General features: G+C 45.4%; 3 protein-coding genes across 10 annotated transcripts in view; 1 reads left to right on the forward strand and 2 right to left on the reverse strand.

Annotated features, from left to right (window-relative positions):
• Positions 1-1,814: 1,814 nt before the first annotated feature.
• On the reverse strand, positions 1,815-10,529 carry COG8 (component of oligomeric golgi complex 8). 2 transcript variants are annotated; one of them, XM_045443314.1, is made up of 6 exons: positions 10,111-10,529; positions 8,741-8,948; positions 7,118-7,945; positions 5,116-5,284; positions 4,158-4,334; positions 1,815-2,263 (listed from the first exon to the last, which is right to left on the reverse strand). In XM_045443314.1, exons 1-6 carry the CDS (start codon positions 10,527-10,529, stop codon positions 2,106-2,108), a joined length of 1,959 nt encoding a protein of 652 aa, XP_045299270.1. In that variant the 3' UTR covers positions 1,815-2,105. The 2 variants fall into 2 exon arrangements, with proteins under 2 accessions (XP_045299270.1, XP_045299269.1); XM_045443313.1 differs by lacking the exon at positions 1,815-2,263 and having other exon boundaries at positions 3,887-4,334.
• An 80-nt stretch (positions 10,530-10,609) lies between these two features.
• Positions 10,610-21,286, forward strand: part of NIP7 (nucleolar pre-rRNA processing protein NIP7) — a 62,711-nt gene continuing 52,034 nt past the window's right edge. For 2 of the 6 annotated variants that reach the window (XR_006702729.1, XM_045443327.1), the window contains exons 1-4: positions 10,648-10,863; positions 10,987-11,073; positions 11,169-11,307; positions 12,183-12,323. Coding sequence is in view for 5 of the 6 variants with exons in the window: in XM_045443327.1 (XP_045299283.1) it covers positions 10,808-10,863; positions 10,987-11,073; positions 11,169-11,307; positions 12,183-12,323 (423 nt within the window). In the remaining variant the exon portion in view is untranslated. Of the gene's footprint in view, positions 10,864-10,986; positions 11,074-11,168; positions 11,308-12,182; positions 12,324-12,538; positions 13,386-21,286 lie in introns of those variants that run through there. The other 4 variants (XM_045443324.1, XM_045443323.1, XM_045443325.1 and 1 more) reach the window with 4 other exon arrangements.
• Positions 13,968-20,252, reverse strand: TMED6 (transmembrane p24 trafficking protein 6). 2 transcript variants are annotated; one of them, XM_045443322.1, is made up of 4 exons: positions 19,786-20,252; positions 18,434-18,554; positions 16,660-16,811; positions 13,968-14,359 (listed from the first exon to the last, which is right to left on the reverse strand). In XM_045443322.1, the coding sequence occupies exons 1-4, from the start codon at positions 19,996-19,998 to the stop codon at positions 14,126-14,128; spliced, it is 720 nt and encodes a 239-aa protein (XP_045299278.1). In that variant the 5' UTR covers positions 19,999-20,252; the 3' UTR covers positions 13,968-14,125. The 2 variants fall into 2 exon arrangements, with proteins under 2 accessions (XP_045299278.1, XP_045299277.1); XM_045443321.1 differs by having other exon boundaries at positions 18,434-18,560; positions 19,786-20,247.

The following is a 21,286-nucleotide window of genomic DNA, read 5'->3' on the forward strand; positions in this document are numbered from 1 at the left end:
TCACTTTGGTAGTTGACCTCTAAAATTTTCCTTAGCTCAAGATGCTGATTGCTGGCTGATGTATCTGCCTGAGATGGGAGAGATTTTATTACAAATCCAGATTTGTTGCCTTTGGTCTACAGTATTTAGTTGAACAGATCCTTCCTCTAAGTGGATTTGGTTACAATAGTAAACCTCAAGTTGTCAGCAATATAGACAGTTTCAAGCTTTCTCTAAGGTCCACTCTGAGCTACCATATACTCTTGGGCCCCCAGGTCAGGAAGCTTCAGTCAAATGTTACAGACCTACATTACAAAGGCATCAGTAAGAACTGTTAACCTCAGAGCACTGTAAGGTGTAAGGAAACATTAGAATATTCTGATGCCTGGGGCACCTGGGTAGCTCAGTTGGTTGAGCTTCTGACTCTGGCTCAGGTCATGATCTCACAGTCTGTGAGTTCAAGCCCCGCGTCAGGCTCTGTGCTGTCAGCTCAGAGCCTGGAGCCTGCTTCAGATTCTGTGTCTCCCTCTCTGACCCTCCCCCGTTCATGCTCTGTCTCTGTCTCAGAAATAAATAAACATTAAAAAAATTTTTAGAATATTCTGATGCCACCCTGCAGGAGGTTATAAACATTGTCCAAGGGACTGGAGGCTCAATGAATTCTAATTTCATAAGGATCCATGTTTTTAGTATGAATAAGAGTTTTCTATAGACTTCCCCAGGAGCTGAGTATCTAACCTTGGAGCAATGCTGGCACCTGTTCCCTTCCAAAGTTTAATGCACAGAGAGCCAGTTCCCTTTTGCTTGGCCTCATAGTATGACCCCCAGACGGCCTGTTTAGAGAAAGCCGTACAGGAGAGTGGGTCTTTCCTGGGTTTGTTTAGCTAACTGCTGTTTAAAACATGTTGTTTTCTGGGGCACCTGTGTGACTCAGCGGGTTAAGTGTTTGACTCTTGGTTTCGGCTCAGGCCATGATCTCATGGTTTGTGAGGTCAAGCCCCATGTTGGGCTCTGCACGGACAGCATGGAGCCTGCTTGGGATTCTCTCTCTCTCCTCCTTTCTCTGCCCCTCCTCCTTCCCCTCTTCACCCAGCTCACACTGTCTCTCAAAATAAATAAACAAACATTAAATAAATAAAACACATTTTTTTTCTAAATAACTTACTGGACTTACTACATGGGTACTTGGATTTTGAGGGCTCTGTTTGGTAAGGGTACCTGCCTTGTAAAACACTCAACATAAAAATGAGGCAAAACCAGTATCTTGAGAAACAAGTTCCTTCACCTCCTGACAAAGCTCTTACAGTGTCTTATGGCTACTCATTGGTCAACGTGATGCTAATTTATTTTTTCAAAACAAGTGTGGTGACCAGGAAGCACATTTTGCTTTCTAACTGTGACAGGAAGAGGTTCATTGCTCCGTCTCAACTATCATCCTTCCCCTAGCCATGCTCCATGACCTCCACCCAAAGAGTACCAGCTGCCCAAGAGATCTCAGCAGGAAAATCATCCCCAAATCTGCTAAAGGTAGAAGGCAGAAGGTGGAGATCAAAACTGTGTAAACCTGGTAAAATGTGTGGGTACTCATTTACGTTAATATTGTCATTAAACACTTCCGTGAACTGTGGCCATCCTGTTTCACTTACACACGCACACTGGTGTCCAAGGCAAAGAAGGATTCCGCAGGTATGATACACAAGCCCTTTGTAAAAAGAACTCTGTGAAGATGGTCAACCACAGCCTTAACCTGCATTTTTAAGCAAAGCTTTCAAATATTTTGGGACTATGTTATTATCAAATCTTGGCTTTGGGATAGATTATACAGGTCTATGAAATCATGTCTACTAAGAGTGGTTATTTATTTGCCTCACGTTTTACCATACAAAATCATCAGGAAATGTTCTCTCTTTGGACAAATTTATTTTCTTCTCAAGTTGGAGGCAGTATTTTGTCCATGGCCGATTTCAGGGCAAACATTTTGAACATATTTCTCCAGTTTGGTTTGGCAATCCATTGTTTTCTGTCAGAGCCAAGCCAATATCAAGTTGAGTCAAGCAAGCCAGTCCCAGCTCAGAGCCCAGGTGTTTGTGTTTTGGTTTCCAGAATCCTCAGGTGCAGCAGGAAAACTAATCATTCACCTCCATCCAGTGGATGTTTGTAAATGTCTTGCTGTCCATTTTGTCGATGAACAGGCAGCCCTGCAAGTGGTCCATCTCATGCTGGATGATACGGGCTGCCCATCCACTCGCCTGCCACACCACCTGCTCCCCTCTGGGGTCCAGCCCTGCAAAGTAATTTACAGCCTGGGTAAGAATACGCCGAACTGCATTGTTTTTAACCTCCCTACTTTTCCCAGACCCTTGGCTGTTCCTGTTCACAAGAGGCAACATGAGAAGGGAATGTAGACAGCAACCCCTATCTTTCCCAGAAAAGATGCCTTAACTTTGGCCATTACCAGGTATTCACTGTGGCTCTAACGCTGACAATTAGGTCGCTGGGCTTACTATGGGGCTGAAATGAGAAATGATCTTCGTAAGGTGCTTCCTTTCTGAACATTCCTCTCATTTCTGAGATACTGTTTGATTTCAATTCCTAAAAGCATTTCAACTCGGTACATTATAAAATAAAGGGATACCATTTACCTTCTGACCTGGACCAAGTGGCCTGCTTAAAAGGAACAATACTAATCCCAGCAACGAATTCCATTTCACAAAACATCCTGTACTACGACAGACCAGGAATGGCATATCACCCTGGACTGGGCAAAGCCGGGTCCCACTATTTCCACTCGACCATGACAGATGCAACTGAGGCAAAAGTCTGTGTGTGGGACATCGAACTAGAGGGCACAGAGCAGAGGACCTGATGTGAGGTACCATCGAATTAGGTCACCTTCTCAGCCCCAATACATTTTCCCAGCGAGCTGGCTCAGCTGCTACACGAGCCTCCTCCCCTATCCCAATTGGTTAGTCTTGAATCAAATCCACTCCCCGGTCCTGCTCTTAGTTCCTGACGGAAGGCTTCATTGAGCCTGCGCTTCCACTTTTAACTGGAGTTTTGACAAAACCGTTTCATGGGGCTCGAGGTCGCCGCCTCCATGGGCTGGGGGAGGGACGCAACTGTTTATCCAACCGCCCCACGGCCACTGCCCACCCCTTGCACCTGAGATCTGCACGGCCTGGAAGCGGGGCACGCAGGCCAGGAAGCCGGCGACGCTCTCGCAGCCCTCAGGGAAGGTGACCAGGCGGCTGTCCAGCACCCGCAGGCTGGGGTTGACGAACACGCGCAAGGGGAAGGGCTCCATCTGGCGGGCCTCGCGCAGGCGCGGCGCGCAGGCGCGGAAGAGTGCCTCGGGGAACTCCAGGGCCAACACCTGTAGCGGCACCCCGAGCTGCGGAGCGCTCAGGCCTACGCAGCGCCGGCGTCGCATCACTTGCACCAGCCGCTGCACCAGCCGCTGCAGCTCGGGCCCCGCCAGCTGCGCGGGCTCCACCGGGGCCGCCACGGCCCGCAGCGCCGGGTCCCCGACCTGACACACGCGCGGGTACGGCGGCTCGGGCGCTCCCCGCACCAGGCGCCGCACGTAGCGCCAGTAAGACCGCTGGCGCGCCGGGCCCTCGAGGCCGTCCGGGGCGGAGGCGGAGCTACAGGCCCGGACGCTGTGGCCCCCCGTCCCCTCTCCCCACGGCGGTGTCGGCCCCAAGCAGTGACGCGACCGCCCCAACAGCGGCCCCAGCAGCAGTCCGGCCCCCATCCGGCCCCCGGTGCGCCGAGCACAGCTGCCCGGCCGCCGCGGTCCTCCCCGGCCCCCGTAGATGAGCGCTCCGGTCGCGGGGGACGCCGGGAAGCGCAGTTCCCGCGCGCCTTGAGAGCGCCTGCCCGGCCCCCGGAGCGCAGCCGGCCTCCGTGACGTCAGTCAGCTTTATTGTTTAATTCCGTTTTTTACAGTATCACGAACCATTTGCACGAGTGACCGGGAGGTCCCCCCTTTCACGGGCTGTGATGCATGCCCTCGCAGCCTGTCCTCCGGGGCTGTCCCCAGCTTTCACCGGCCTCCCCCCACCCCCGCGCCGGCGCGAGTTAGGTGTCCGCACCCGGCACCTCGGCCTGCAGCGGCTCGGCCGTGTCAGCCTGCTCCTGCGCACCCTCGGGGAAAGCCGCAGCCACCGGCTCGACGCCTGACTCCTCGGGGGGGACTTCCGGTGCTGGAGCTGGGAGCTCGGGCACCAGCTCCTTTTCGTCTAGACACAGGACCAGCTCTCTCTTCGGCAGGATGAAGGCGAGAGGCTCCTGGACGACGTCGATGTTCACATGCCCAAGGTTGCCGTACTTGGAGAGCTGAGTGGGAGGGATGCCTGAGCCAAAAGGTACAGAAAGTGAAATAGAAAAAAACGTTCAATAAATTTAAATTTTGATATCACAGGGGGAAAAAACACTTGGAGGGAGGGAGTGACAGATACAATTTCCATTCTTCAATACAGTAAAAGTCATCTTTGTGACATGGTACAGGAAGCTTTACTGTAAAGAGAGACTTTGAAAGTAATCTGGAACAGCACAGTGTAGGTGGGTGGAGTTAACAGCCAAGAGAACGTCAGAAGGCACTGGCTTCCTTGTGGAAGGAAAAGGCTGGGGGAAAGTGCCCAACAGCTACTCCGCTGGTGTGGTCATCACCGGCCCACTGCCCCTGGGGAAGCTCTTTTTCCTCCATGCCCCATCCCCAGCACAGAGAGAGTGGGCACAGGCAAGTGAAGACAAATTCGGAAAAATCTTTTTAAAACACCTTCTCTGGACATTCATACAATATGTGATTCTTTTCTAATTTCTTCCACTTAGCCAGATAAAAACATATTGTAGGATTCCATTTATATGAAATGTCCAGAAAAGGCAAATCTGCAACAGAAAGCAGATTACTGGTTGCCAGGGGCTAAAGGTGGGATTGGGGAATGACTGCATTGGGCACGAGGGATCTTTTGGGGGTGATGGAAACGTCCTAAAATTGGATAGTGGTAATGGTTCTACATGTCTGTGTATTTACTAAAAAAACATCGAATTTTACAAATGGGTGAATTATTTAGTATGTGAATTATATCAGTAAAGTACTGTCGTTTTAAAGATCTTTCCCCTCCTTTGTCTTACCTAAGGTCTGTGCTATCTGAGCTGGTGGAAAAAGGACCTGGAGACAGCGATTTAAATATGGAACAAGGTCTTCCACGAAGACGGTGCAGAACTGGACGAAGAGCTCTTGCTCCCCACTGCTGAAAGCAGCCTCTTCTGCACGATGGAAGGCCAGGATTATATTAGTTACCTAGGGGACAAGGCATAAAGAAAGTCTTTCCAAACAGTACATTACTGTCTTGTTTAAATTCAGAATTGTGGTCACTCTCCATAATTCTGTCACTTCGTTGATATATTTCTGACTCAACATGTTTCATTAGTGGCACAGGTTCCAGTTCCAGTGGAAGAGCATCAAGAGGTTCTTGACTCCTTCAGGAGATGGACCAGAACTATATCAGATTCAGAAAAATGAAGCAAAACTATAAAAGGTTTTTACTAAGACCTTTGAGGTTCCAGGAAGCTAGACCACTAGAAAATTGGAAAGGAAGACAGACCTGGAAAAGAAGTTCCACACACAAATAACAGAGCTACACTTTTCTTGTTCAAGTCCTAGCTGTGCCGCTTGCTGGTTTTGTGGCTTCCAAGTGATTAAACATTTCATGCCCTCTGCTCCTCAGTTTCTGTACCTTTCCTTCCTTCCTCTTAGGGTTGTGAGGATCAAGTCTTAATAGGTATAAAGTATGATGAATACTACCTGGCATGGAGTAAGTTCTGTATAAACATTAGCAGATAACTATTACCTGAATTTCATTGACAAAAAAGTTTCATTGCTCATGCTTGCTTCCTTTTACAGGAGGCCATTAACAGTTGTATCGAAGATATAAGAGCAGGCAAGCTCAAGAGAGAGAGAGCTGGGCCCACAAAGACTTTAATTTTTTTTTTTTTTTTATGTTTATTTACTTTTGAGAGACAAAGAGTGTGAGCAGGGGAGGGGCAGAGAGAGGGGGACACAGAATCCAAAGCAGGCTCCAGGCTCTGTCAGCACAGAGCTTGATACGGGGCTCGAACTCACAAACCTGAGATCATGACCTGAGCTGAGGTCAGATGCTTAACTGACTAAGCCACCCAGGCGCCCCGGCCCAGAAAGATTTTATATAATCACATCACAACTGCCATCTGGCTGACAGCAATTATAAGATGCCGTAAGTTTTAAGAAGCACCTCAATATCTTGAGGTTTAAATATGTAAAAAATGTGTAGGATATGATTGGTGCTAGTATTTATTGTGCTCTGTAGAATTCTAAGATGGCTCTTCTGAATCCCACCCCCCCTGGTGTCCACTCCTTTGTGTAATCCCTTCCCCTTGATTGCAGGCAGAATGTGTGTCTTGTTTCTAACCAATATAATATGACAAATATGAACAATTTTGCAGAGGTAATTAAAGCCCCTATCAGCTGACTTTGAATTAATCAAGGGATATCCTGGGTGGGCCTGACTTAATCAGACGAATCTTTTAAAAAAGGGTTGAGGATTTCCTTAACAGAAGAGACTCATGCAGGAGAGATGCTCTTCCACTGGCCTTGAAGAATCAGAAAGCCCCACTGTTAACGGGCTTATGAAGTGAGGTGGCCTCTAGGCCTTAGATCTATAATTGCAAAGAACAGAAATCTGCCAACATGAATGAGCTTGAAAGGGGATGTCAAGCTTCAGATGAGACTGCAGCCTGGCCAACACCTTGACTGCAACCTTGGGAGAGATCCTAAGCAGAGGACCCAGGACTCCCAATCTACAGAGAGTGGGAGATGATACACATATGTTGTTTTAGGCTGCTATGGAGTTTGTTATGCAACAACAGAAAACAAATGCAACATTACTGAATCATTATTGCAGGTAAGCCACTTCATGAATTGTTCTAGGTCCCGTGAGGGGGAGCTAACCAGAGCTGCTCAATCAGAAAAACCTCTAAAACCCCACTAAACCTAAGTCTGCAACCACCTAACACATGGACTGGTTTATATTTTACAAAAGTCTGGCCACCTGTTACCAAAGAAAGCCCGAGTAGAGAGCCAGCAGTATGTGCTCACCTTGGCAAGGGCATTCTCCAGGGCCCCAGTCACATCCTGTGCCAGGGCCACAGGGCAGCAGAGGCGCAGATCATTGAAGGCAACGAGAATACTGTTCAGGAAGCAGGCAAGGGGTGGGAAATCTAAGAGTACCATGGGTGGCTGCAAGGTCCCTGGCTGAGTGACTGGCACAGCAGCAGGCAGGTTACTGCTGCCCAGGATGGCTGGAGCGGAGATGAGGGTGTAGGAATTCATTTCATCCTGAAACTTTTCCACTGCTTCCTGAATTGCTTTCTGGAAAGTGCTGATGGCCACCTGCTGGAAAACAGGAGCCAACTGGCCCCGGAAATCAGCCCCCACCCGGCTGAAGGACAGCCCAAAGTACATGCACTGACCCAGCAGAGAGTCTAGGCGGCCACCTATCCCCCGGTTAAGGTCGGTCTCCAGCACCTGCAGGAACTGCGAGACCCTCTGTAGCACCCAGCCATGGAAGATGGCGCTCTCGTTCACAGTGTGCTCACCCATGGCAGGCGGCAACAATGGGTCCTCATCTGAGAATATGGCACGGTACTGGGTGATGATATCAAACAGATGGACACGGCAAGCCTCAATGGTTTTTGTGATGTGGAAATAGGGATCATCATTGGGGATGGCAGTCAGGATGGAACGGAGCCAAGCATCTCGGGCCTGAAGAAACTTCACCCTCAACTCAGCCTCAGTGAAGATATCCATGCGCCGCAGGAAGCCAATGACACGGAGGCAGGCAGGGAGCTGGATATTGGTCCTCAGTTGCTGGATCAGCTGGCTCAACATCAGCTGCATGGACTGGCGCACTTCATTCACAATGCCCTGACAATAAAGGGGGTCAGTCATACCACAGTGGGAAAAATACTTGCTGGAACCCATTCCACTACCCCTGAATGTTACAGACTAGAGAGGCAGACCACTGCTTTCCTGACTTACGAAGATTTCCTAAAGCTGATGTCTACAGGGTTACCAACAAAGGTCTGGTTCACTGTGGCCTACAGGCCCTGTGTGGTTCTCCTGCCACACCCACTTCCTAATACTGTCCCCCTGCTCACTGCAATCCAGGCACACTGTTTGTGGGGTTTTTTTCCTATCTTTGTATTTCTTAAATACTCCTAACGTGTTCCCTCCTGATCCTGCTATACTTACTTTTTCCACTTGGTGGTTTGCGCCTTCCCCACATCTTCCTGTGGCGGGCTCCTTCTCATCATCTGGGTCTCAGCTTAAATATTATTTCTCCAACAGAGCCTTTACTGACCACTCTACCTAGGGTACCTCATCTAGTCTCCTTCTATCCATTCCCTGGTTTATTTTCTTCATTTACCACTATCTGAAAGGATCATTTATTTACCAAATACCAGTTTTCATTCATGAAAGCCAGGGCCTTGTCTGCCTTATCTCCTTTCTCCCTAGCACCTAGATTAGTGCCTTGCACATGATTAGTATTTATCACTTGAATGAATGAATGAATATTTTATGTTCAAGCCTGCCTGACTGGCAGAAATTGATGTAAAACTTGCAGTTTCCCTAAGGTGTCTGCCTAAAGGTTCAGCGATGACCACACAATTACTGATTATAAGAACATCAGCTTGAGTCCTTTTGGGACAGTTTGGCTACCTGGATGACAGGGATGGAGGAGTATTTCCTTTCCAGTCGGCGTACGTAGGCCGCAAGCTCCAGGGCCTCTTCATAGTAGCTGTTCCGGACACAAGTGTCCATGAGCTGGGGGATCTCCAGGATTTCCAGGATTTCTGTGTGCCGGTTTAGGGTCAGGGTGTTCATCCGGCGGTTGGAACTGATCTCTTCAGCCTCTTTCACAAAGTTCCTGGTAAGAGAATTTCAGTCACTCACTGCTCCACACCCACAACTCAGCTACATTTACCAAGTGATTACTATAGACTGGGCACTGAGCTGCATGGTTTATGACTTAATCTTCACACCAAACCTTTGAGGTAAGTACTACTACCCTTGAGGAAACTCTAATCCCAGAGAGGCTAAGCAACTTGTCTCAAATCACACGATTATTTATCATATGTGAACCCAGATCTGCCACTTAACTGTGACAAGGTACTTAGGCTCTCTGAACTCTTTCGCATTAGTAAAATAGTAATAGGACCCACCTCACAAGGAGGTGAGGATTAAATGAGATGTGTGTAACAAACTTAACACAGAACCTTACACACGGTAAATGTTCCTTTAATAGCTATGCTTTTCATAAAAATGCACTAACTAGTTTAGAAGCTACCTTAACCTTAAATTCCCTCAGCCCTTTTAATTTTTCTCTTCTGCTGTTGTTCAACTTTAATTCTTAGCAGTTTTCACTCCTCCGTAATTGCAGTGACCTGCTTTATGAGGTCCCCTACCTATTCTGGAAGGCAGAAGGTACAGGAGCTATTGTCAAATATCCAAAGACTCAAAAGAAAACCTGAGCTTTTATGGTGAAAAATTGAAAGGCAGAATTAGGGATAATAGACTGAGGATCTAGAGAGGCAAATTACGGCTTAAGGGATTTTTTTGATAATTTTTGCCTCCAACTGGAAGGACTTCCATGTCAGCCTTCTATCCATTAGAAGTTTTGGACGGTCTCAGCTGGTGTGTGTGTGTGTGTGTGTAGACTGTTGCTGACGACCGTAGAGTGTTAACTATGTCAGACCCAATAATAAGCGCTTGGCATGGAATCTCTTTATTTAGTACTCCCAACAGTCCTGTCAGGGAGGGACGTGCTGCTGGTTTCCAATTCTGACTTCGAAACTTACTGGCTGTGCCCAATGAACAATCACTAAGCTCCCTGTCTCAACGTCCTCATACATAAAATGGGAATAACAGTACCTACCTCGAAAATTGTGGAATTTAAACGGATTTTTAAAATGCTCAAAGGAGAGCCTGACGCATGGTAAGTGCTATGTGAGCGTTAGCTACTTCTATCATCATAAACGTCAGCTATTACAGTTGCTAAAAGCCCCTTTATCGTGCCGGGCCCGCCGCACCTGCAGCTCTGCTGGAAGCTGGGCAAGCGGTCTAGCAGGCGGCCGAGCGACGCCTCCACGTCGCCAAAGAGGCGGTGGATGCGCTCGGTGCACTCGGCGCCGCGGATGAAGGTCTTATAATTGGCGAAGGCCAAGTCGCGCGTCTGCTGCAGCAGCTGCGCCCGCTCCTCCGCCAAGCGCTCGGGCTCGCGCCTCAGCCGCTCCAGCCCGGAGCCGCTCAACTCCCGGAGGTAGCGGCCCACGTCGGGCCGCTCCCGCCACTGGGCCTCGGGGAAGCGGTCCCGGAACAGCGATGCCAGGAGTCCTTCATCCTCCACCTCCCCGAGAGCCGCCGCAGTGGCGGTCGCTGCGGCCGAGGCCGACGCCGACGCCGACGCCGTGGCGGTGGTTGACGAGGCAATAGTCTCCGTCGCCGCCATCTTCTGGCAACAGCGTCACTTCACCTCCCGCCCGGCAAGGGCGCTGGCTCGGAATCTAGGACCGGAAGCAGCGGGGGCACTCTTCCGATCGCTGTGGTTTCGTATCCGTCCGGCTTTCTTTCTCCGACGGTCCTCCACGCTGCGGGGCGCTAGCGTGGGGGAACAAACCGAATGCGGCTAGAGAGGCAGGCTTTGGGGTTGCCAGGGAGCGGCTGGCGGCTGACTTCCGTTTCCGGACGCTGAGGCACGCGGATTCGGTGTTGCAACCCAGCGGGAAAATGCGGCCTTTGACTGAAGAAGAGACCCGCGTAATGTTTGAGAAGATAGCGAAATAGTAAGAGCGCGCCGAGGGGAAGGGGAAATGTGTGTGTGGCAGGGAAGGGCGTGGGTGGAGTGGGGGCGCGGCGCTGGGAGGAGTCTTTTGGGGCGCCGTCTCCAGTGCTCTTTTTGCCTTCAGCATCGGGGAGAACCTTCAACTGCTGGTCGACAGGCCCGACGGCACCTACTGTTTCAGGCTGCACAACGACCGGGTGTACTACGTGAGGTGAGGCGGTAACGGGTGGACCAACGTGGACGGGGGAAGGACTGGGTCCCGCCGGCTTCCCGCAGCTGACACCTTCTTTCTCCTTACCCTTTAAGCGAGAAGATCCTGAAGTTGGCCGCCAACATCTCTGGGGACAAGCTGGTGTCTCTGGGGACCTGCTTCGGAAAATTCACCAAGACTCACAAGTTCCGGTTGCACATCACAGCTCTGGATTACCTTGCACCCTATGCCAAGGTTTGTGGGGGGGGGGGGGGGGGGGGGAAGAGCGGGGTGGTATTCAGTTGGCAATTGGGGATGAAGGAAGTCAAAGATGAGGGCCACGTCAGAAGGCAGATAATTGGGCGGCTTCTCTGCCTCGGAGTCCCCGACAGTGCTTAGGTCAGTATCACACGTAGAGATGTTTGTAGGACTTGCTGCTTGGGCACGGTTCGGGCTCTGGCATAGGAATGCTGTGTGGCTGCATAGTCGTGGTAACGTTCAGCAAAGTAGAAAAGCCTCTGCAGACCCCACTCAAGAAAAGCCAGTAGGTGACTTTGGTGAGGAGCACAGAGGGATCCAGAAAAAGAGTTCTTAAACTATCCGTGAGAGAGGTTGTAGAGTCGAATAAAGAACCTTCTGGGAGTTCTGTTCGAGAATGAGCAATTTGAGATAGCCATCCAGTCTTTCTCTTTTCCTTAAAATGCTTTCAAGAAATTAATCACATAGCGGCACCTGGGTGGCTCAGTCAGTTAAGCATCTAACTCTTAATATTGGCCCAGGTCATAATCTTGGGGTTGTGAGATCAGCCCTGAGTTGGGCACTGCGCTGAGGGTGGAGCCTGCTTGAGAGTCTCTCTCTCTGCCCTTCCCCACCTTGTGCCGATGCTCACCCTCTGTCTGTCTCGAAATAAGTAAACATACATATTTTCTAAAGACAAAATCCTTTTCTTATTAAAAGAAAATCCGTGGACCAAATGAAAACAATAAATCTTTTTCGCAGCAAAATAAATAAATAAATAAATAAAACTTAATCATATATCCAACAGCTGGCTAATCTATGGGATATAATTATTAGCATTTTAATGTCTCTTATATTTAATTGTGGGTTTTTTTGTTGTTGTTTTTTTATAGTATAAAGTCTGGATAAAGCCTGGAGCAGAGCAGTCCTTCCTGTATGGGAACCATGTGTTGAAATCTGGACTGGGTCGAATCACTGAAAATACCTGTCAGTACCAGGGAGTGGTGGTGTACTCCATGGCAGACGTCCCTTTGGTGAGTAGAGATGGTAGCTGTTAGAAAAATCAAGTATCTTTTTTAATTCAGAAGGCTGTATTTTCCATCTGTGCGCTTCAGAGACTAAATTCTCAGCACCTTTTGAATTTCTCAAAGATAAGAACTGCATTTTTTTCATCTTCGTTATTTCCACCCCTCGATGCATGCTTGTTGAATGACTTGAGTGAATCAGTGTCTCTTCTTTTGAATCCCAGGGTTTTGGGGTGGCAGCAAAGTCTACACAAGACTGCAGGAAAGTAGACCCCATGGCGATTGTGGTATTTCATCAAGCAGACATTGGGGAATATGTGCGGCATGAAGAGACATTGACTTAAAACGAAATCATCGCAAGGACTTGTGGCTGTGTGGAAGGGCCTAGCTTTGTTTCCCGTGTCTGTGTAGGCTCCATCATCATGTTGAATTTTGTCAACACTGACTTCTTCAGGGACTTCTTAGTTTAATATTCTCTCTATTGCGATTGAATGCAGGCTGGATTCTTAAGTGGAAATGGTTCAAAAATGGCATTTCAGATCTTTGTGTTTGTGACTAAATAGAATGCTGTGTTTTATATTTGAATCAGAAGGCTTCTTGTCTTGAGTAACAGGTTCTAAGTCGTTGGAACGGAGGACAAGAATAGCTAGCTTATTGTTATCTGTGATAACGCTGTTTTCAAACTCATGATAAGAACACAAAGGATTTTTTTATTGTTTATATGATGAAAGTTAGATATTGCCATATGAGAATGGTAGGCCATGTGTTGGATTTTATGAATGAAATTTGGATAAAATAATAAGAGCAATTTGTCCTGCCAGTTTTCTATGTAGTGGGTGTTGTGTGGTATGGAAGAAAATCTTGGATCTAAACCCCAATTCTGACACCTACCAGTTGTATGGCCTTAGAAGTCATTAAACTTTAATAAGCTTAACTTTCTTCTTCTTCAAAAAAACAGCTTTAACCTAAAGATGGTTTTTCGGATTAGAAATCACGTTTGTAAAGCACTTAAGCACAGTGCCTGGCAAATGATAGGTGTTAAATAAATGGTAAAATTATTTTTATTTTGCATATACTGGGTATTTCTATTACTAAGGATAGGATCTTATGAATACAGCTTGATTATATATCTTCGTTCTTGATCTTTCTTTTTCTGAGATGGTATGATCCCAGGCTAATGGTATTTTCATCACCTTGATTTCTTAAAATGTGATTTCCCAAGGGAGCCTTTACTTAACTGGTCTAGACAGCACTAATCAGAGACCTTGATATCATTCAGCTCTTCCCATGCTTCCTAAAATTATTTTTGGAATTATTAAAATGTTTTTTTTTGATGAAAAAATTCCACTAAGTTTTTTAAACTGCCTGTTTTAAATCTACTGCTTTTCTTTTTTTCCTGCTTATTTTAAATTCCAAAGGTGACATCTCTAAAAATAAAACATTTTTCAACTACAAAAAAGCAGCCTGCCAATTCCTGTTTTTGTATGCAACGCATAAAACTGAGATGTGTATGTTTTTGTCCCATTTTTTTCAACTCTTCTCCCTCCCATGGTTCTCAACCCTCTAGATAAACTTAGAGTTAAGGGACTGCTGTATGATGAGCAGTATTTTGATGGTAGCATCACTTAGTGCACACTTTTGTAATAGCCAATATCAATACTTATACATTTTTATTATTTTATTGCCATTTTGAGGCAATAGGAAAGGAGAGCAATAGACTAAAATGTTCTAACAAGTTGATTTTTTTTCCAATAATTTTACAAAGCTCGTGACCCAGAAGAAAAGGACTAGTGTGCTGTAGTCATTTTGGCTTAGCATCTTGGCTTTTTTGTGTCTGTAACCTTTGGGACATTAAAGAGACGCTTCAAGAAATACAGCTGCAGGATTCCAGAAAGAACAATAACAAAGCTCTGGGCTGTCGACCACCAGTTCACGTAGTTATAGTTTGACTGGAGAAGGAAAAAGTCAGCCATTTTCCTCATGCGGGCAAAGTTGTAATACCGCCACATGTGAAAGATATTGTTCTGCATCTTCCGTGTACTCTCCTGTGGGACAGAAAATGAAATTAAAAAAGAGTCCTCCCTACCACCCATCTAGTCTCACCCCATTGCTCAGAAGCACTAACCTAAGTTTTCTGGAAGCTGAGTAACTTACCTCTATAATTTTATGATACATACAGTAAGTTGGTTATTGTAGTTGTTAGTAAAGCTGGTTTTGCTCTCTATGAAAACATCGCCTGGACTTTGGTTTAAAAAACAAAATTTTTATAATGAAAAATTTCAGTTCTAAAACTCTTTCAGAGTATCTCTAGATTTAGACATGTACTCAGTACATCATTGCCCCTCTGGCTGATGTTTTCTGTTTTTTGTAGATGGTAGAAGATGGGGGCTTGCCTGCAAACTTTTTTTGTTTTTGTTGTTTTTTTTTTTTAGTATTTATTTATCTAAGTAATTTCTATACTCAACGTGGGGCTGAAACCCATGAACCTGAAATCAAGAGTTACATTCTGTACTGACTCACCCAGCCAGGTGTCCCTGCAAACTTTTTATTAAAGGACCAGATAGTAAATCGTTTAGGCTTTGTAGGTGATACAGTCTCTGTTGCAACTACTGAACTCTGCTCTTGTTAGCATAAAAGCAGCCATATATAATTGTCAAACGAGCATAGTTGTGTTTCAGTGAAACTTCATTTACAGAAATACGCAGTGGGATTTTGTACGTTGAAAAATACTATGAAGAAAGTGAAAAGACATCCCACAGAATAGGGAAAATGTTTACAAATCATTTATCTGATAAGGAACTTCTATCCAGAATATATAAAAAACTTAAAACTCAACCATAAAAAGACAGCCCTATTTTATTTTATTTCATTATTTTTTTGTGTGTGTGTGATGTGGACTTTTAATTCATACCTCCCCTCTCTCCCAACTGTGGCAGCTGAATAGGGAATGATCCCTCAGAACTCCCTGAGAAGACTAAAAAAGGGGGTTTGCATTCTTCTGGGTAGATAGGGGATGCGGTCAGAGTTGTCTGTAATAAAGCTAGCTACCTTCATCCTCTTCAAAAAGCATCAAGGAGTTCCTGGAATCTGAGTCAAGAATCCCTCCTCCTTGGCCAGACCCTGTGCTCTGGCCTGGGTTTCAGGCCAGCCCGGGAAAGACAGCCCAATTTTAATATGGGAAAATGATTTGAATAGACAGTTCTCCACAGAAGGTATACAGATGGCCAAAAAACATGGAAAGATGCTCAATGTCATTAGTCATTAGGGACACATACCTCAAAACCACAAGATACAACTTCACCCCCACTAGAGTAGCTTTAGTAAAAGACACAGTAACCTGTTGGCAGGGATGTGGAAAAATTGAAACCCTCAGATACTGCTGGTGGGAGTGTAAGATGGTTTAGGCACTGGAAAACAGTTACTCATAAAGTTAAACAGAGTTACCATATGACCCACCAGAGTATCCTACTAACTGGTATACAGAAATGAAAACATGTTCACACAAAAACTTCATGCAAATGTTCATACCTGCATTATTCCTAATAGCCAAAAAGTGGATGACCCAAATGTCATCAGCTGATGAGTGGATAAGAAACTGATACATTCATAAAAGAGGATATTCATCCATAAAAGGGAATGAAGTATTAATACCTGCTATAATGTGGATGACTCTTGAAAACATGCTAAGTGAAAGAAGTCAGAAACAAAAGGCCACATTGTATGATTACACTCATGTGAAGTGCACAGAATAGGCAAATTTAAAGAAACAGTTGATTAGTGAGTGATTGCCCAGGACTGGGGAGGGGGGCATGGGGAAGGAGTGAGTAATGGGTATGGAGTTCTTTTGGGGCTGATGAAACTTGTGAAATTAGATGCTGGCAATAGTTGCATGACCTCGGGAATGTACTAAAAACCACAGAATTGTACATTTTAAAATAGTGAATTCTATCTAAAATTTAAAAAAACGGGCGTCCAGGTAGCTTAGTCGGTTAAGCATCCAACTCTTGGTTTTGGCTCAGGTCATGATCTTAGGGGTTCGTGGGATCAAGCCCTGTGTCAGGCTCTGTGCTGACAACGCAGAACCTGGTTGGGATTCTCTCTCTCCCTCTCAAAATAAATAAATAAACTTTAAAAAAAGAAACAGGCACTGGGCCAGATTTGGCCTGTGCACCATATTTTGTCAACTCCTGTTATAAACAAGTGAGGAATATTAAGAGCTCTAAGTTATAAAAATTGAAGGTTGCAAATCCTCTTGCTTGTTTGGTTTCTCCCCAAATGAGCCCTCAGATGATATTACTGATTTTCAAGGATGTTTCCACAGATGTTTCTCTCACAAAACAGTTACCTCAATTGCATCCAGAGTATCATTCAGTTGTTTTCTTTCATTCTTCTGTTTGTGGTCCATCTCAGGCCCCTCATAGAAAACTCCAAAATTGAGGTAAACTTGCACAGAACCAAAGTGATTTTGCTGATTTTTTAGACAAAGCTGATAAAAACCTGTAGGAATCCCTAGATCATTACCAAGTCTTGGCCTCCACCCTTTGTTGAACTCCCACCCTCTAGATTTCCCTGGAGATACCTGTTTACCTGTGTTAAATGTGCTACTTAATGCCTTCTTTTCACTTAGGAAGTACAAAGATAGAATGTTTAAGGTGGAAGGCCTTACGTGATCTTCCATGAAACTTACTTTACTGAGTATCAGTTATGATATTGTTTTGCCAAATATTAGTAACTGAGTTCTATAAAATAAGTTTATAAGAAGTAAATTTATTAAGTAAATTGGTTCTATACTAGATAGGAAACCATGTTTTCTCCTTTGTCACCTGTATTTCCCACATCTCTTACTAAAGCTCTTCTCAACAAAATGAGTTGAAATTAAGAGCATGCTATTTGCCTTCTTGTACACCATTACTGGGGGATACCGTCTTGAACTTGAAACTAGAGAAAAAATTGATGTGTTGTGAATGAAAGAAGCTATCCTGCAGATGGAGTAACTTCTGCAAGGTGATTTGTACAGGAGCTAACGGTTTGGGGTATGAACTAGTATGAACTAGTGCTGGTTCTCAACTGGGATCCTCCCTTTGTGTGTGTGTGTGGGAGCAGGGAAGAGCGGGATTAGAAGGGCGTGGCAGTTATTTGATTGTTCTAATGGTTAGAAGGCACTGCTGGGGCCAAAGATGCCAGATACCATATGGTGCTGAAAATCCTGTGCTACACAGTGAAGGATTGTTTTATGCCCCGATTCAGAAACACTGTTTTTTTTTTTTTTTTCTGTACACCTGGCTAGTAGAGAGGGCAATTAAAACTGACCGGTGGTGTCCAGGGTGGGGATAGGCTCAATCTGGCTGTAGGAATTTTCTGATGACTGGGGAATTGTTTCGTTGTTTGTGGATATTTTCATGGCCATGCATTTCCTTTTGTTCTGAGTCTGCTATTTCATAACTGGCTCAAGTATTCCGGTGACTGGAAAGGAATGTTATCATGTAATAAATTTATTAGTTGGAATTCTGTATTATAAATGGGTCTCTCTTTTGGTCACTTTCCCATAACCTCATCAGTTGGAGATGATGAGATAAAATTGAGCTTCTGGACCCTGGAGTTACAGTAATTAGTCACCTGGAGACCCTGCCCTGAATCTGACAGCAACTGCCTGCTGCTTAATGTCCTCCACTACAGGCAGTCTCCAGGAAAGGTTTGATATTGGTGTTGAAGGCTGGTTTTTGGTGTTGAAAACTGGGTTCTTCCCCCTACTGTTTGATCATCCCTGTGTGAAAAAGCCAGGGCTAATATATCTCAGGTTGTTCTAATTTCAGGGGCGCCTGGGTGGCTCAGTTGGTTGAGCATCCAGATCTTGATTTTGGCTCAGGTCATGATCTCATGGGTTCGTGAGATCGAGCTCCACGTCAGGCTCCACACTGATTGTATGGAGCCTACTTGGTATATTCTCTCTCTCTCTCTCTCTCTCTCTCTTTGTCTGTCTCCTTCCCCCACCCCTCCTCCACTAACATGCTCACTGGCCCTCTCTCAAACTGAAAAAAGTAATTTCAGTACTTCTCATTATTTACCCAATTTCAAAGAAATTTAGGATTATTACAGTAGCTGTGGTGATAAAAACAGACCTGTCTCTTTGATAGAGAAGTTAATCTGGCCCCGAACATCCTGAGAGGAGTCTATGAGGAAACCCTGTGGGGTATGTGCTGTGGCAGCAACATGCCGGTCATGTGACATTCCCAGTGTCCGCTGCACCTGCCAAGACACATTAAAGAGGGAGAAAAGCCCCTGCTACATCACCAAGAGCTAGCTAAATAGTAAGATTGACATTCATGATCATCAGCACAGTGGTTCTCTGGGAATCTGGATGGAGACAACAGTGGTGTTGGGGAGATAGGAAGGGACAGCAATGCTGAACATTCTGCTGTTAGAATTGCAGGACAAAGAATTGCCCAAAATGCCAATAGCACTCCAGTTAAGAAGACATGTCTCAGACCATACATCGTGTATCAACTGATGTGTATGTTTTGGCTATGGAGTTTTTGACTGAACTTGCTTGGTTTTGACTTCCCTAGTGTCCTTGATTTGGGCTTATTTGCTGCTTGACAGCAAATAAATAAGGCATTCAGTAGGAACTTTTCCCCAAGCTGTGTCTTGATAAGCCCAGGCTACAGTGAGCTGATTAGTAGCTACTGTTCCAAATTCAGAGATAAGAAAAGGCTCTGATAAGCTAATTTAAAATAAGCTTTGAGTTACAGTGGAATGGAATGAGATCAATAGAGTCTATTACTATGTAAATAAAATTTAGAAAATTAACAGGTTTCTAAGATAAAGAACAAGGAAATGAACAGCTTCTGACTTATCTATTGAGTTTACCATCCTTGGGCAGTGTGGTGTAAGACCACAGGATGGATAAATGTACTTGGCCTGTGAACAGGCAACTTTTAAACATTTACCTTCCTAAAGAAACAAGACTGGCCAAATGGAGCAATCTTGAGTCAGTGATTCTTTAATTTGCCAGAATTACCCCTAAAAGCAAGAGAATAAATGTTGGCTCCCCTAGCCCCGTAAAGAAGCATCTTTCTTTGAAATCTCAGGGTCTGTTGCCAAAGTTCATGTAGGTTTTCATTTTACTTTGTACCATATCCATATTATTTTAATATTTTAAAAAATGGATTCTCTCCCCTCTCATCTCCAAATCTGAGTTAATATGTGATTACCTCTCTGGGAAGAGGCAGCTTGTTTGTCCCATGGCTTTGAGCACACCTCCATTGCCCCCATTTTGATTAGTCAATCCATATGTTTCATTCACGGAGAGTTTCCATCTTAACTGCAGGTCCATTTCATTAACAGGTAGGGAATCACAGCATAAGAAAGACAACCAGAATCTTGTATTCGAGTAAAACCTGACCCACTTAACAAAAGGAAACAAAGAAAAAAAACAAGTCCCCAGTATGGCTAGAGGAGCCCTTGTACTTACCTCATAACTGAAATAGAAGTATCCAGTCTGGTAGGCAAATTGCCAGAAGCACTCTGTGCCTCCTGGAGGGATCATGACGGCAAAGTCAGATCGATCTGCTCCATGGAAGAGTGGCTGGTCCCCAGAACCACTAAAGGGTTCTGTCTTCAGGCTCCTAGCAGAGGTCACTAGGTTCAGAACCACCAGTCCAGCTCCAGAGAGCAAAGGGAACATGCTGCTTTCTGAAGATTCCTCTGTAGGTGAACTGTTTGCACAAGCCCAGTGAAACCAAGCAGTTTAAGACACCTGCTAGGGTAATCATTAACTCGCAAGTCACACTTAGGCCAGTTTCGGGGCCACACGTGGATATTCCATAATAGAAGTGGCGTGATACCTCCATGCTTGGCTCACAGGAAGAGGTTTTGTTTTTACCTCAAAAACTCACTGCAGGGTGCCTGGGTGGCTCAGTCAATTGAGCATCTGACTTCGGCTCAGGTTATGATCTCACTGTTCATGGGGTAGAGCCCTGAGTTGGGCTCTGTGCTGACAGCTCAGAGCCTGGAGCCTGCTTCAGATTCTGTCTCCCTCTCTCTCTGTCTATCTGCTCCTCCCCTGCTTGCACTCTCTCTCTCTCCCTCTCCCTCTCTCAAAAATAAGCAAACAGTAAAACAAAAACAAAAACAAAAACAACAAAAATACCTCAGTGGCTTACCAAACCTACTTCATGGCTGCTAGATAGAATCTGCTACTTCAGAAGAGGTATTTCTCTCCTTCCTTTGGGCTATGGTTTTTCATACCTGCTTCTTGGGGGTAAACATTTGGTAAGTTTATTTACAACCATCTGAATATACTGACAAGGTTTGGCCGGGAAGATTCTTTCTCTTATTCATATCTAATTGCTAAGTGATACCTATTGCCCCAGTAGGACATATGGGGCAGATCTGTTTCAACAGAATTTGTTCTGTCCAATGCTAGAGGTTAGAGAGCAAAAAGCACAGCATGGGAGTATGTGCAAAAATTTTATGGATAAAGTGAGCGAGAGGCAGTGGTGAAACCCCTCCACTGATAATCCTTGTTCTTTCTCCCACCTGACTGATACATTCATTTAAAACTATACAAAAACCCCTTAAAAGACTATTTCTATTATTTAAACTCTTGATCTTTTTTCTTTTATTTATCACTTCTTCACTCACAGCGGGGAAAAAGGCTCACTGATCCACTGACCTCATGGCTGGCATTGAGCTAAGAGATTTACTTGCTTATTTATTCTCTCAACAGCCCTGCAAGAGAGGTACCATTACCTACTGACTTATAGATGAGGAAATGTTCATTCAGAGATTGAGGTGGCCGGCTCACTGTCCCAGAAGCGCGGCTGGTGCAGCTGGGGCTTTGAGTGAGCCTCACCCTCTTACCTACCAGGACAGTGTTTCTGGACAGTCTTTGAGTGCTGACAGTGTATAATGTTTTTATTTCAGCCATAATCTTAAAAAAACAAAAAACAAAAAAGCATTAGCACCTTCTA

This window comes from Leopardus geoffroyi, chromosome E2 (genome assembly GCF_018350155.1).
Source record: "Leopardus geoffroyi isolate Oge1 chromosome E2, O.geoffroyi_Oge1_pat1.0, whole genome shotgun sequence".
Lineage (NCBI taxonomy): Eukaryota > Metazoa > Chordata > Mammalia > Carnivora > Felidae > Leopardus > Leopardus geoffroyi.

Excerpts from the sequence above, each read along its gene's own strand:
- COG8 (XM_045443314.1), bottom strand. The coding sequence starts at position 10,529 with ATGGCGGCGACGGAGACTATTGCCTCGTCAACCACCGCCACGGCGTCG. Across the intron at positions 4,335-5,115 it reads TCAGATAGCACAGACCTTAG|GCATCCCTCCCACTCAGCTC; the intron begins GTAAGACAAAGG and ends CTTTTGGCTCAG. Across the intron at positions 2,264-4,157 it reads AGTCCCCCCCGAGGAGTCAG|GGCTGGACCCCAGAGGGGAG; the intron begins GCGTCGAGCCGG and ends ATTACTTTGCAG.
- TMED6 (XM_045443321.1), bottom strand. The coding sequence starts at position 19,998 with ATGTTCCCTTTGCTCTCTGGAGCTGGACTGGTGGTTCTGAACCTAGTG. Across the intron at positions 18,561-19,785 it reads ACTTCTATTTCAGTTATGAG|GTGCAGCGGACACTGGGAAT; the intron begins GTAAGTACAAGG and ends GTGTCTTGGCAG. Across the intron at positions 16,812-18,433 it reads CTTCTCTATCAAAGAGACAG|GTTTTTATCAGCTTTGTCTA; the intron begins GTCTGTTTTTAT and ends GGATTCCTACAG.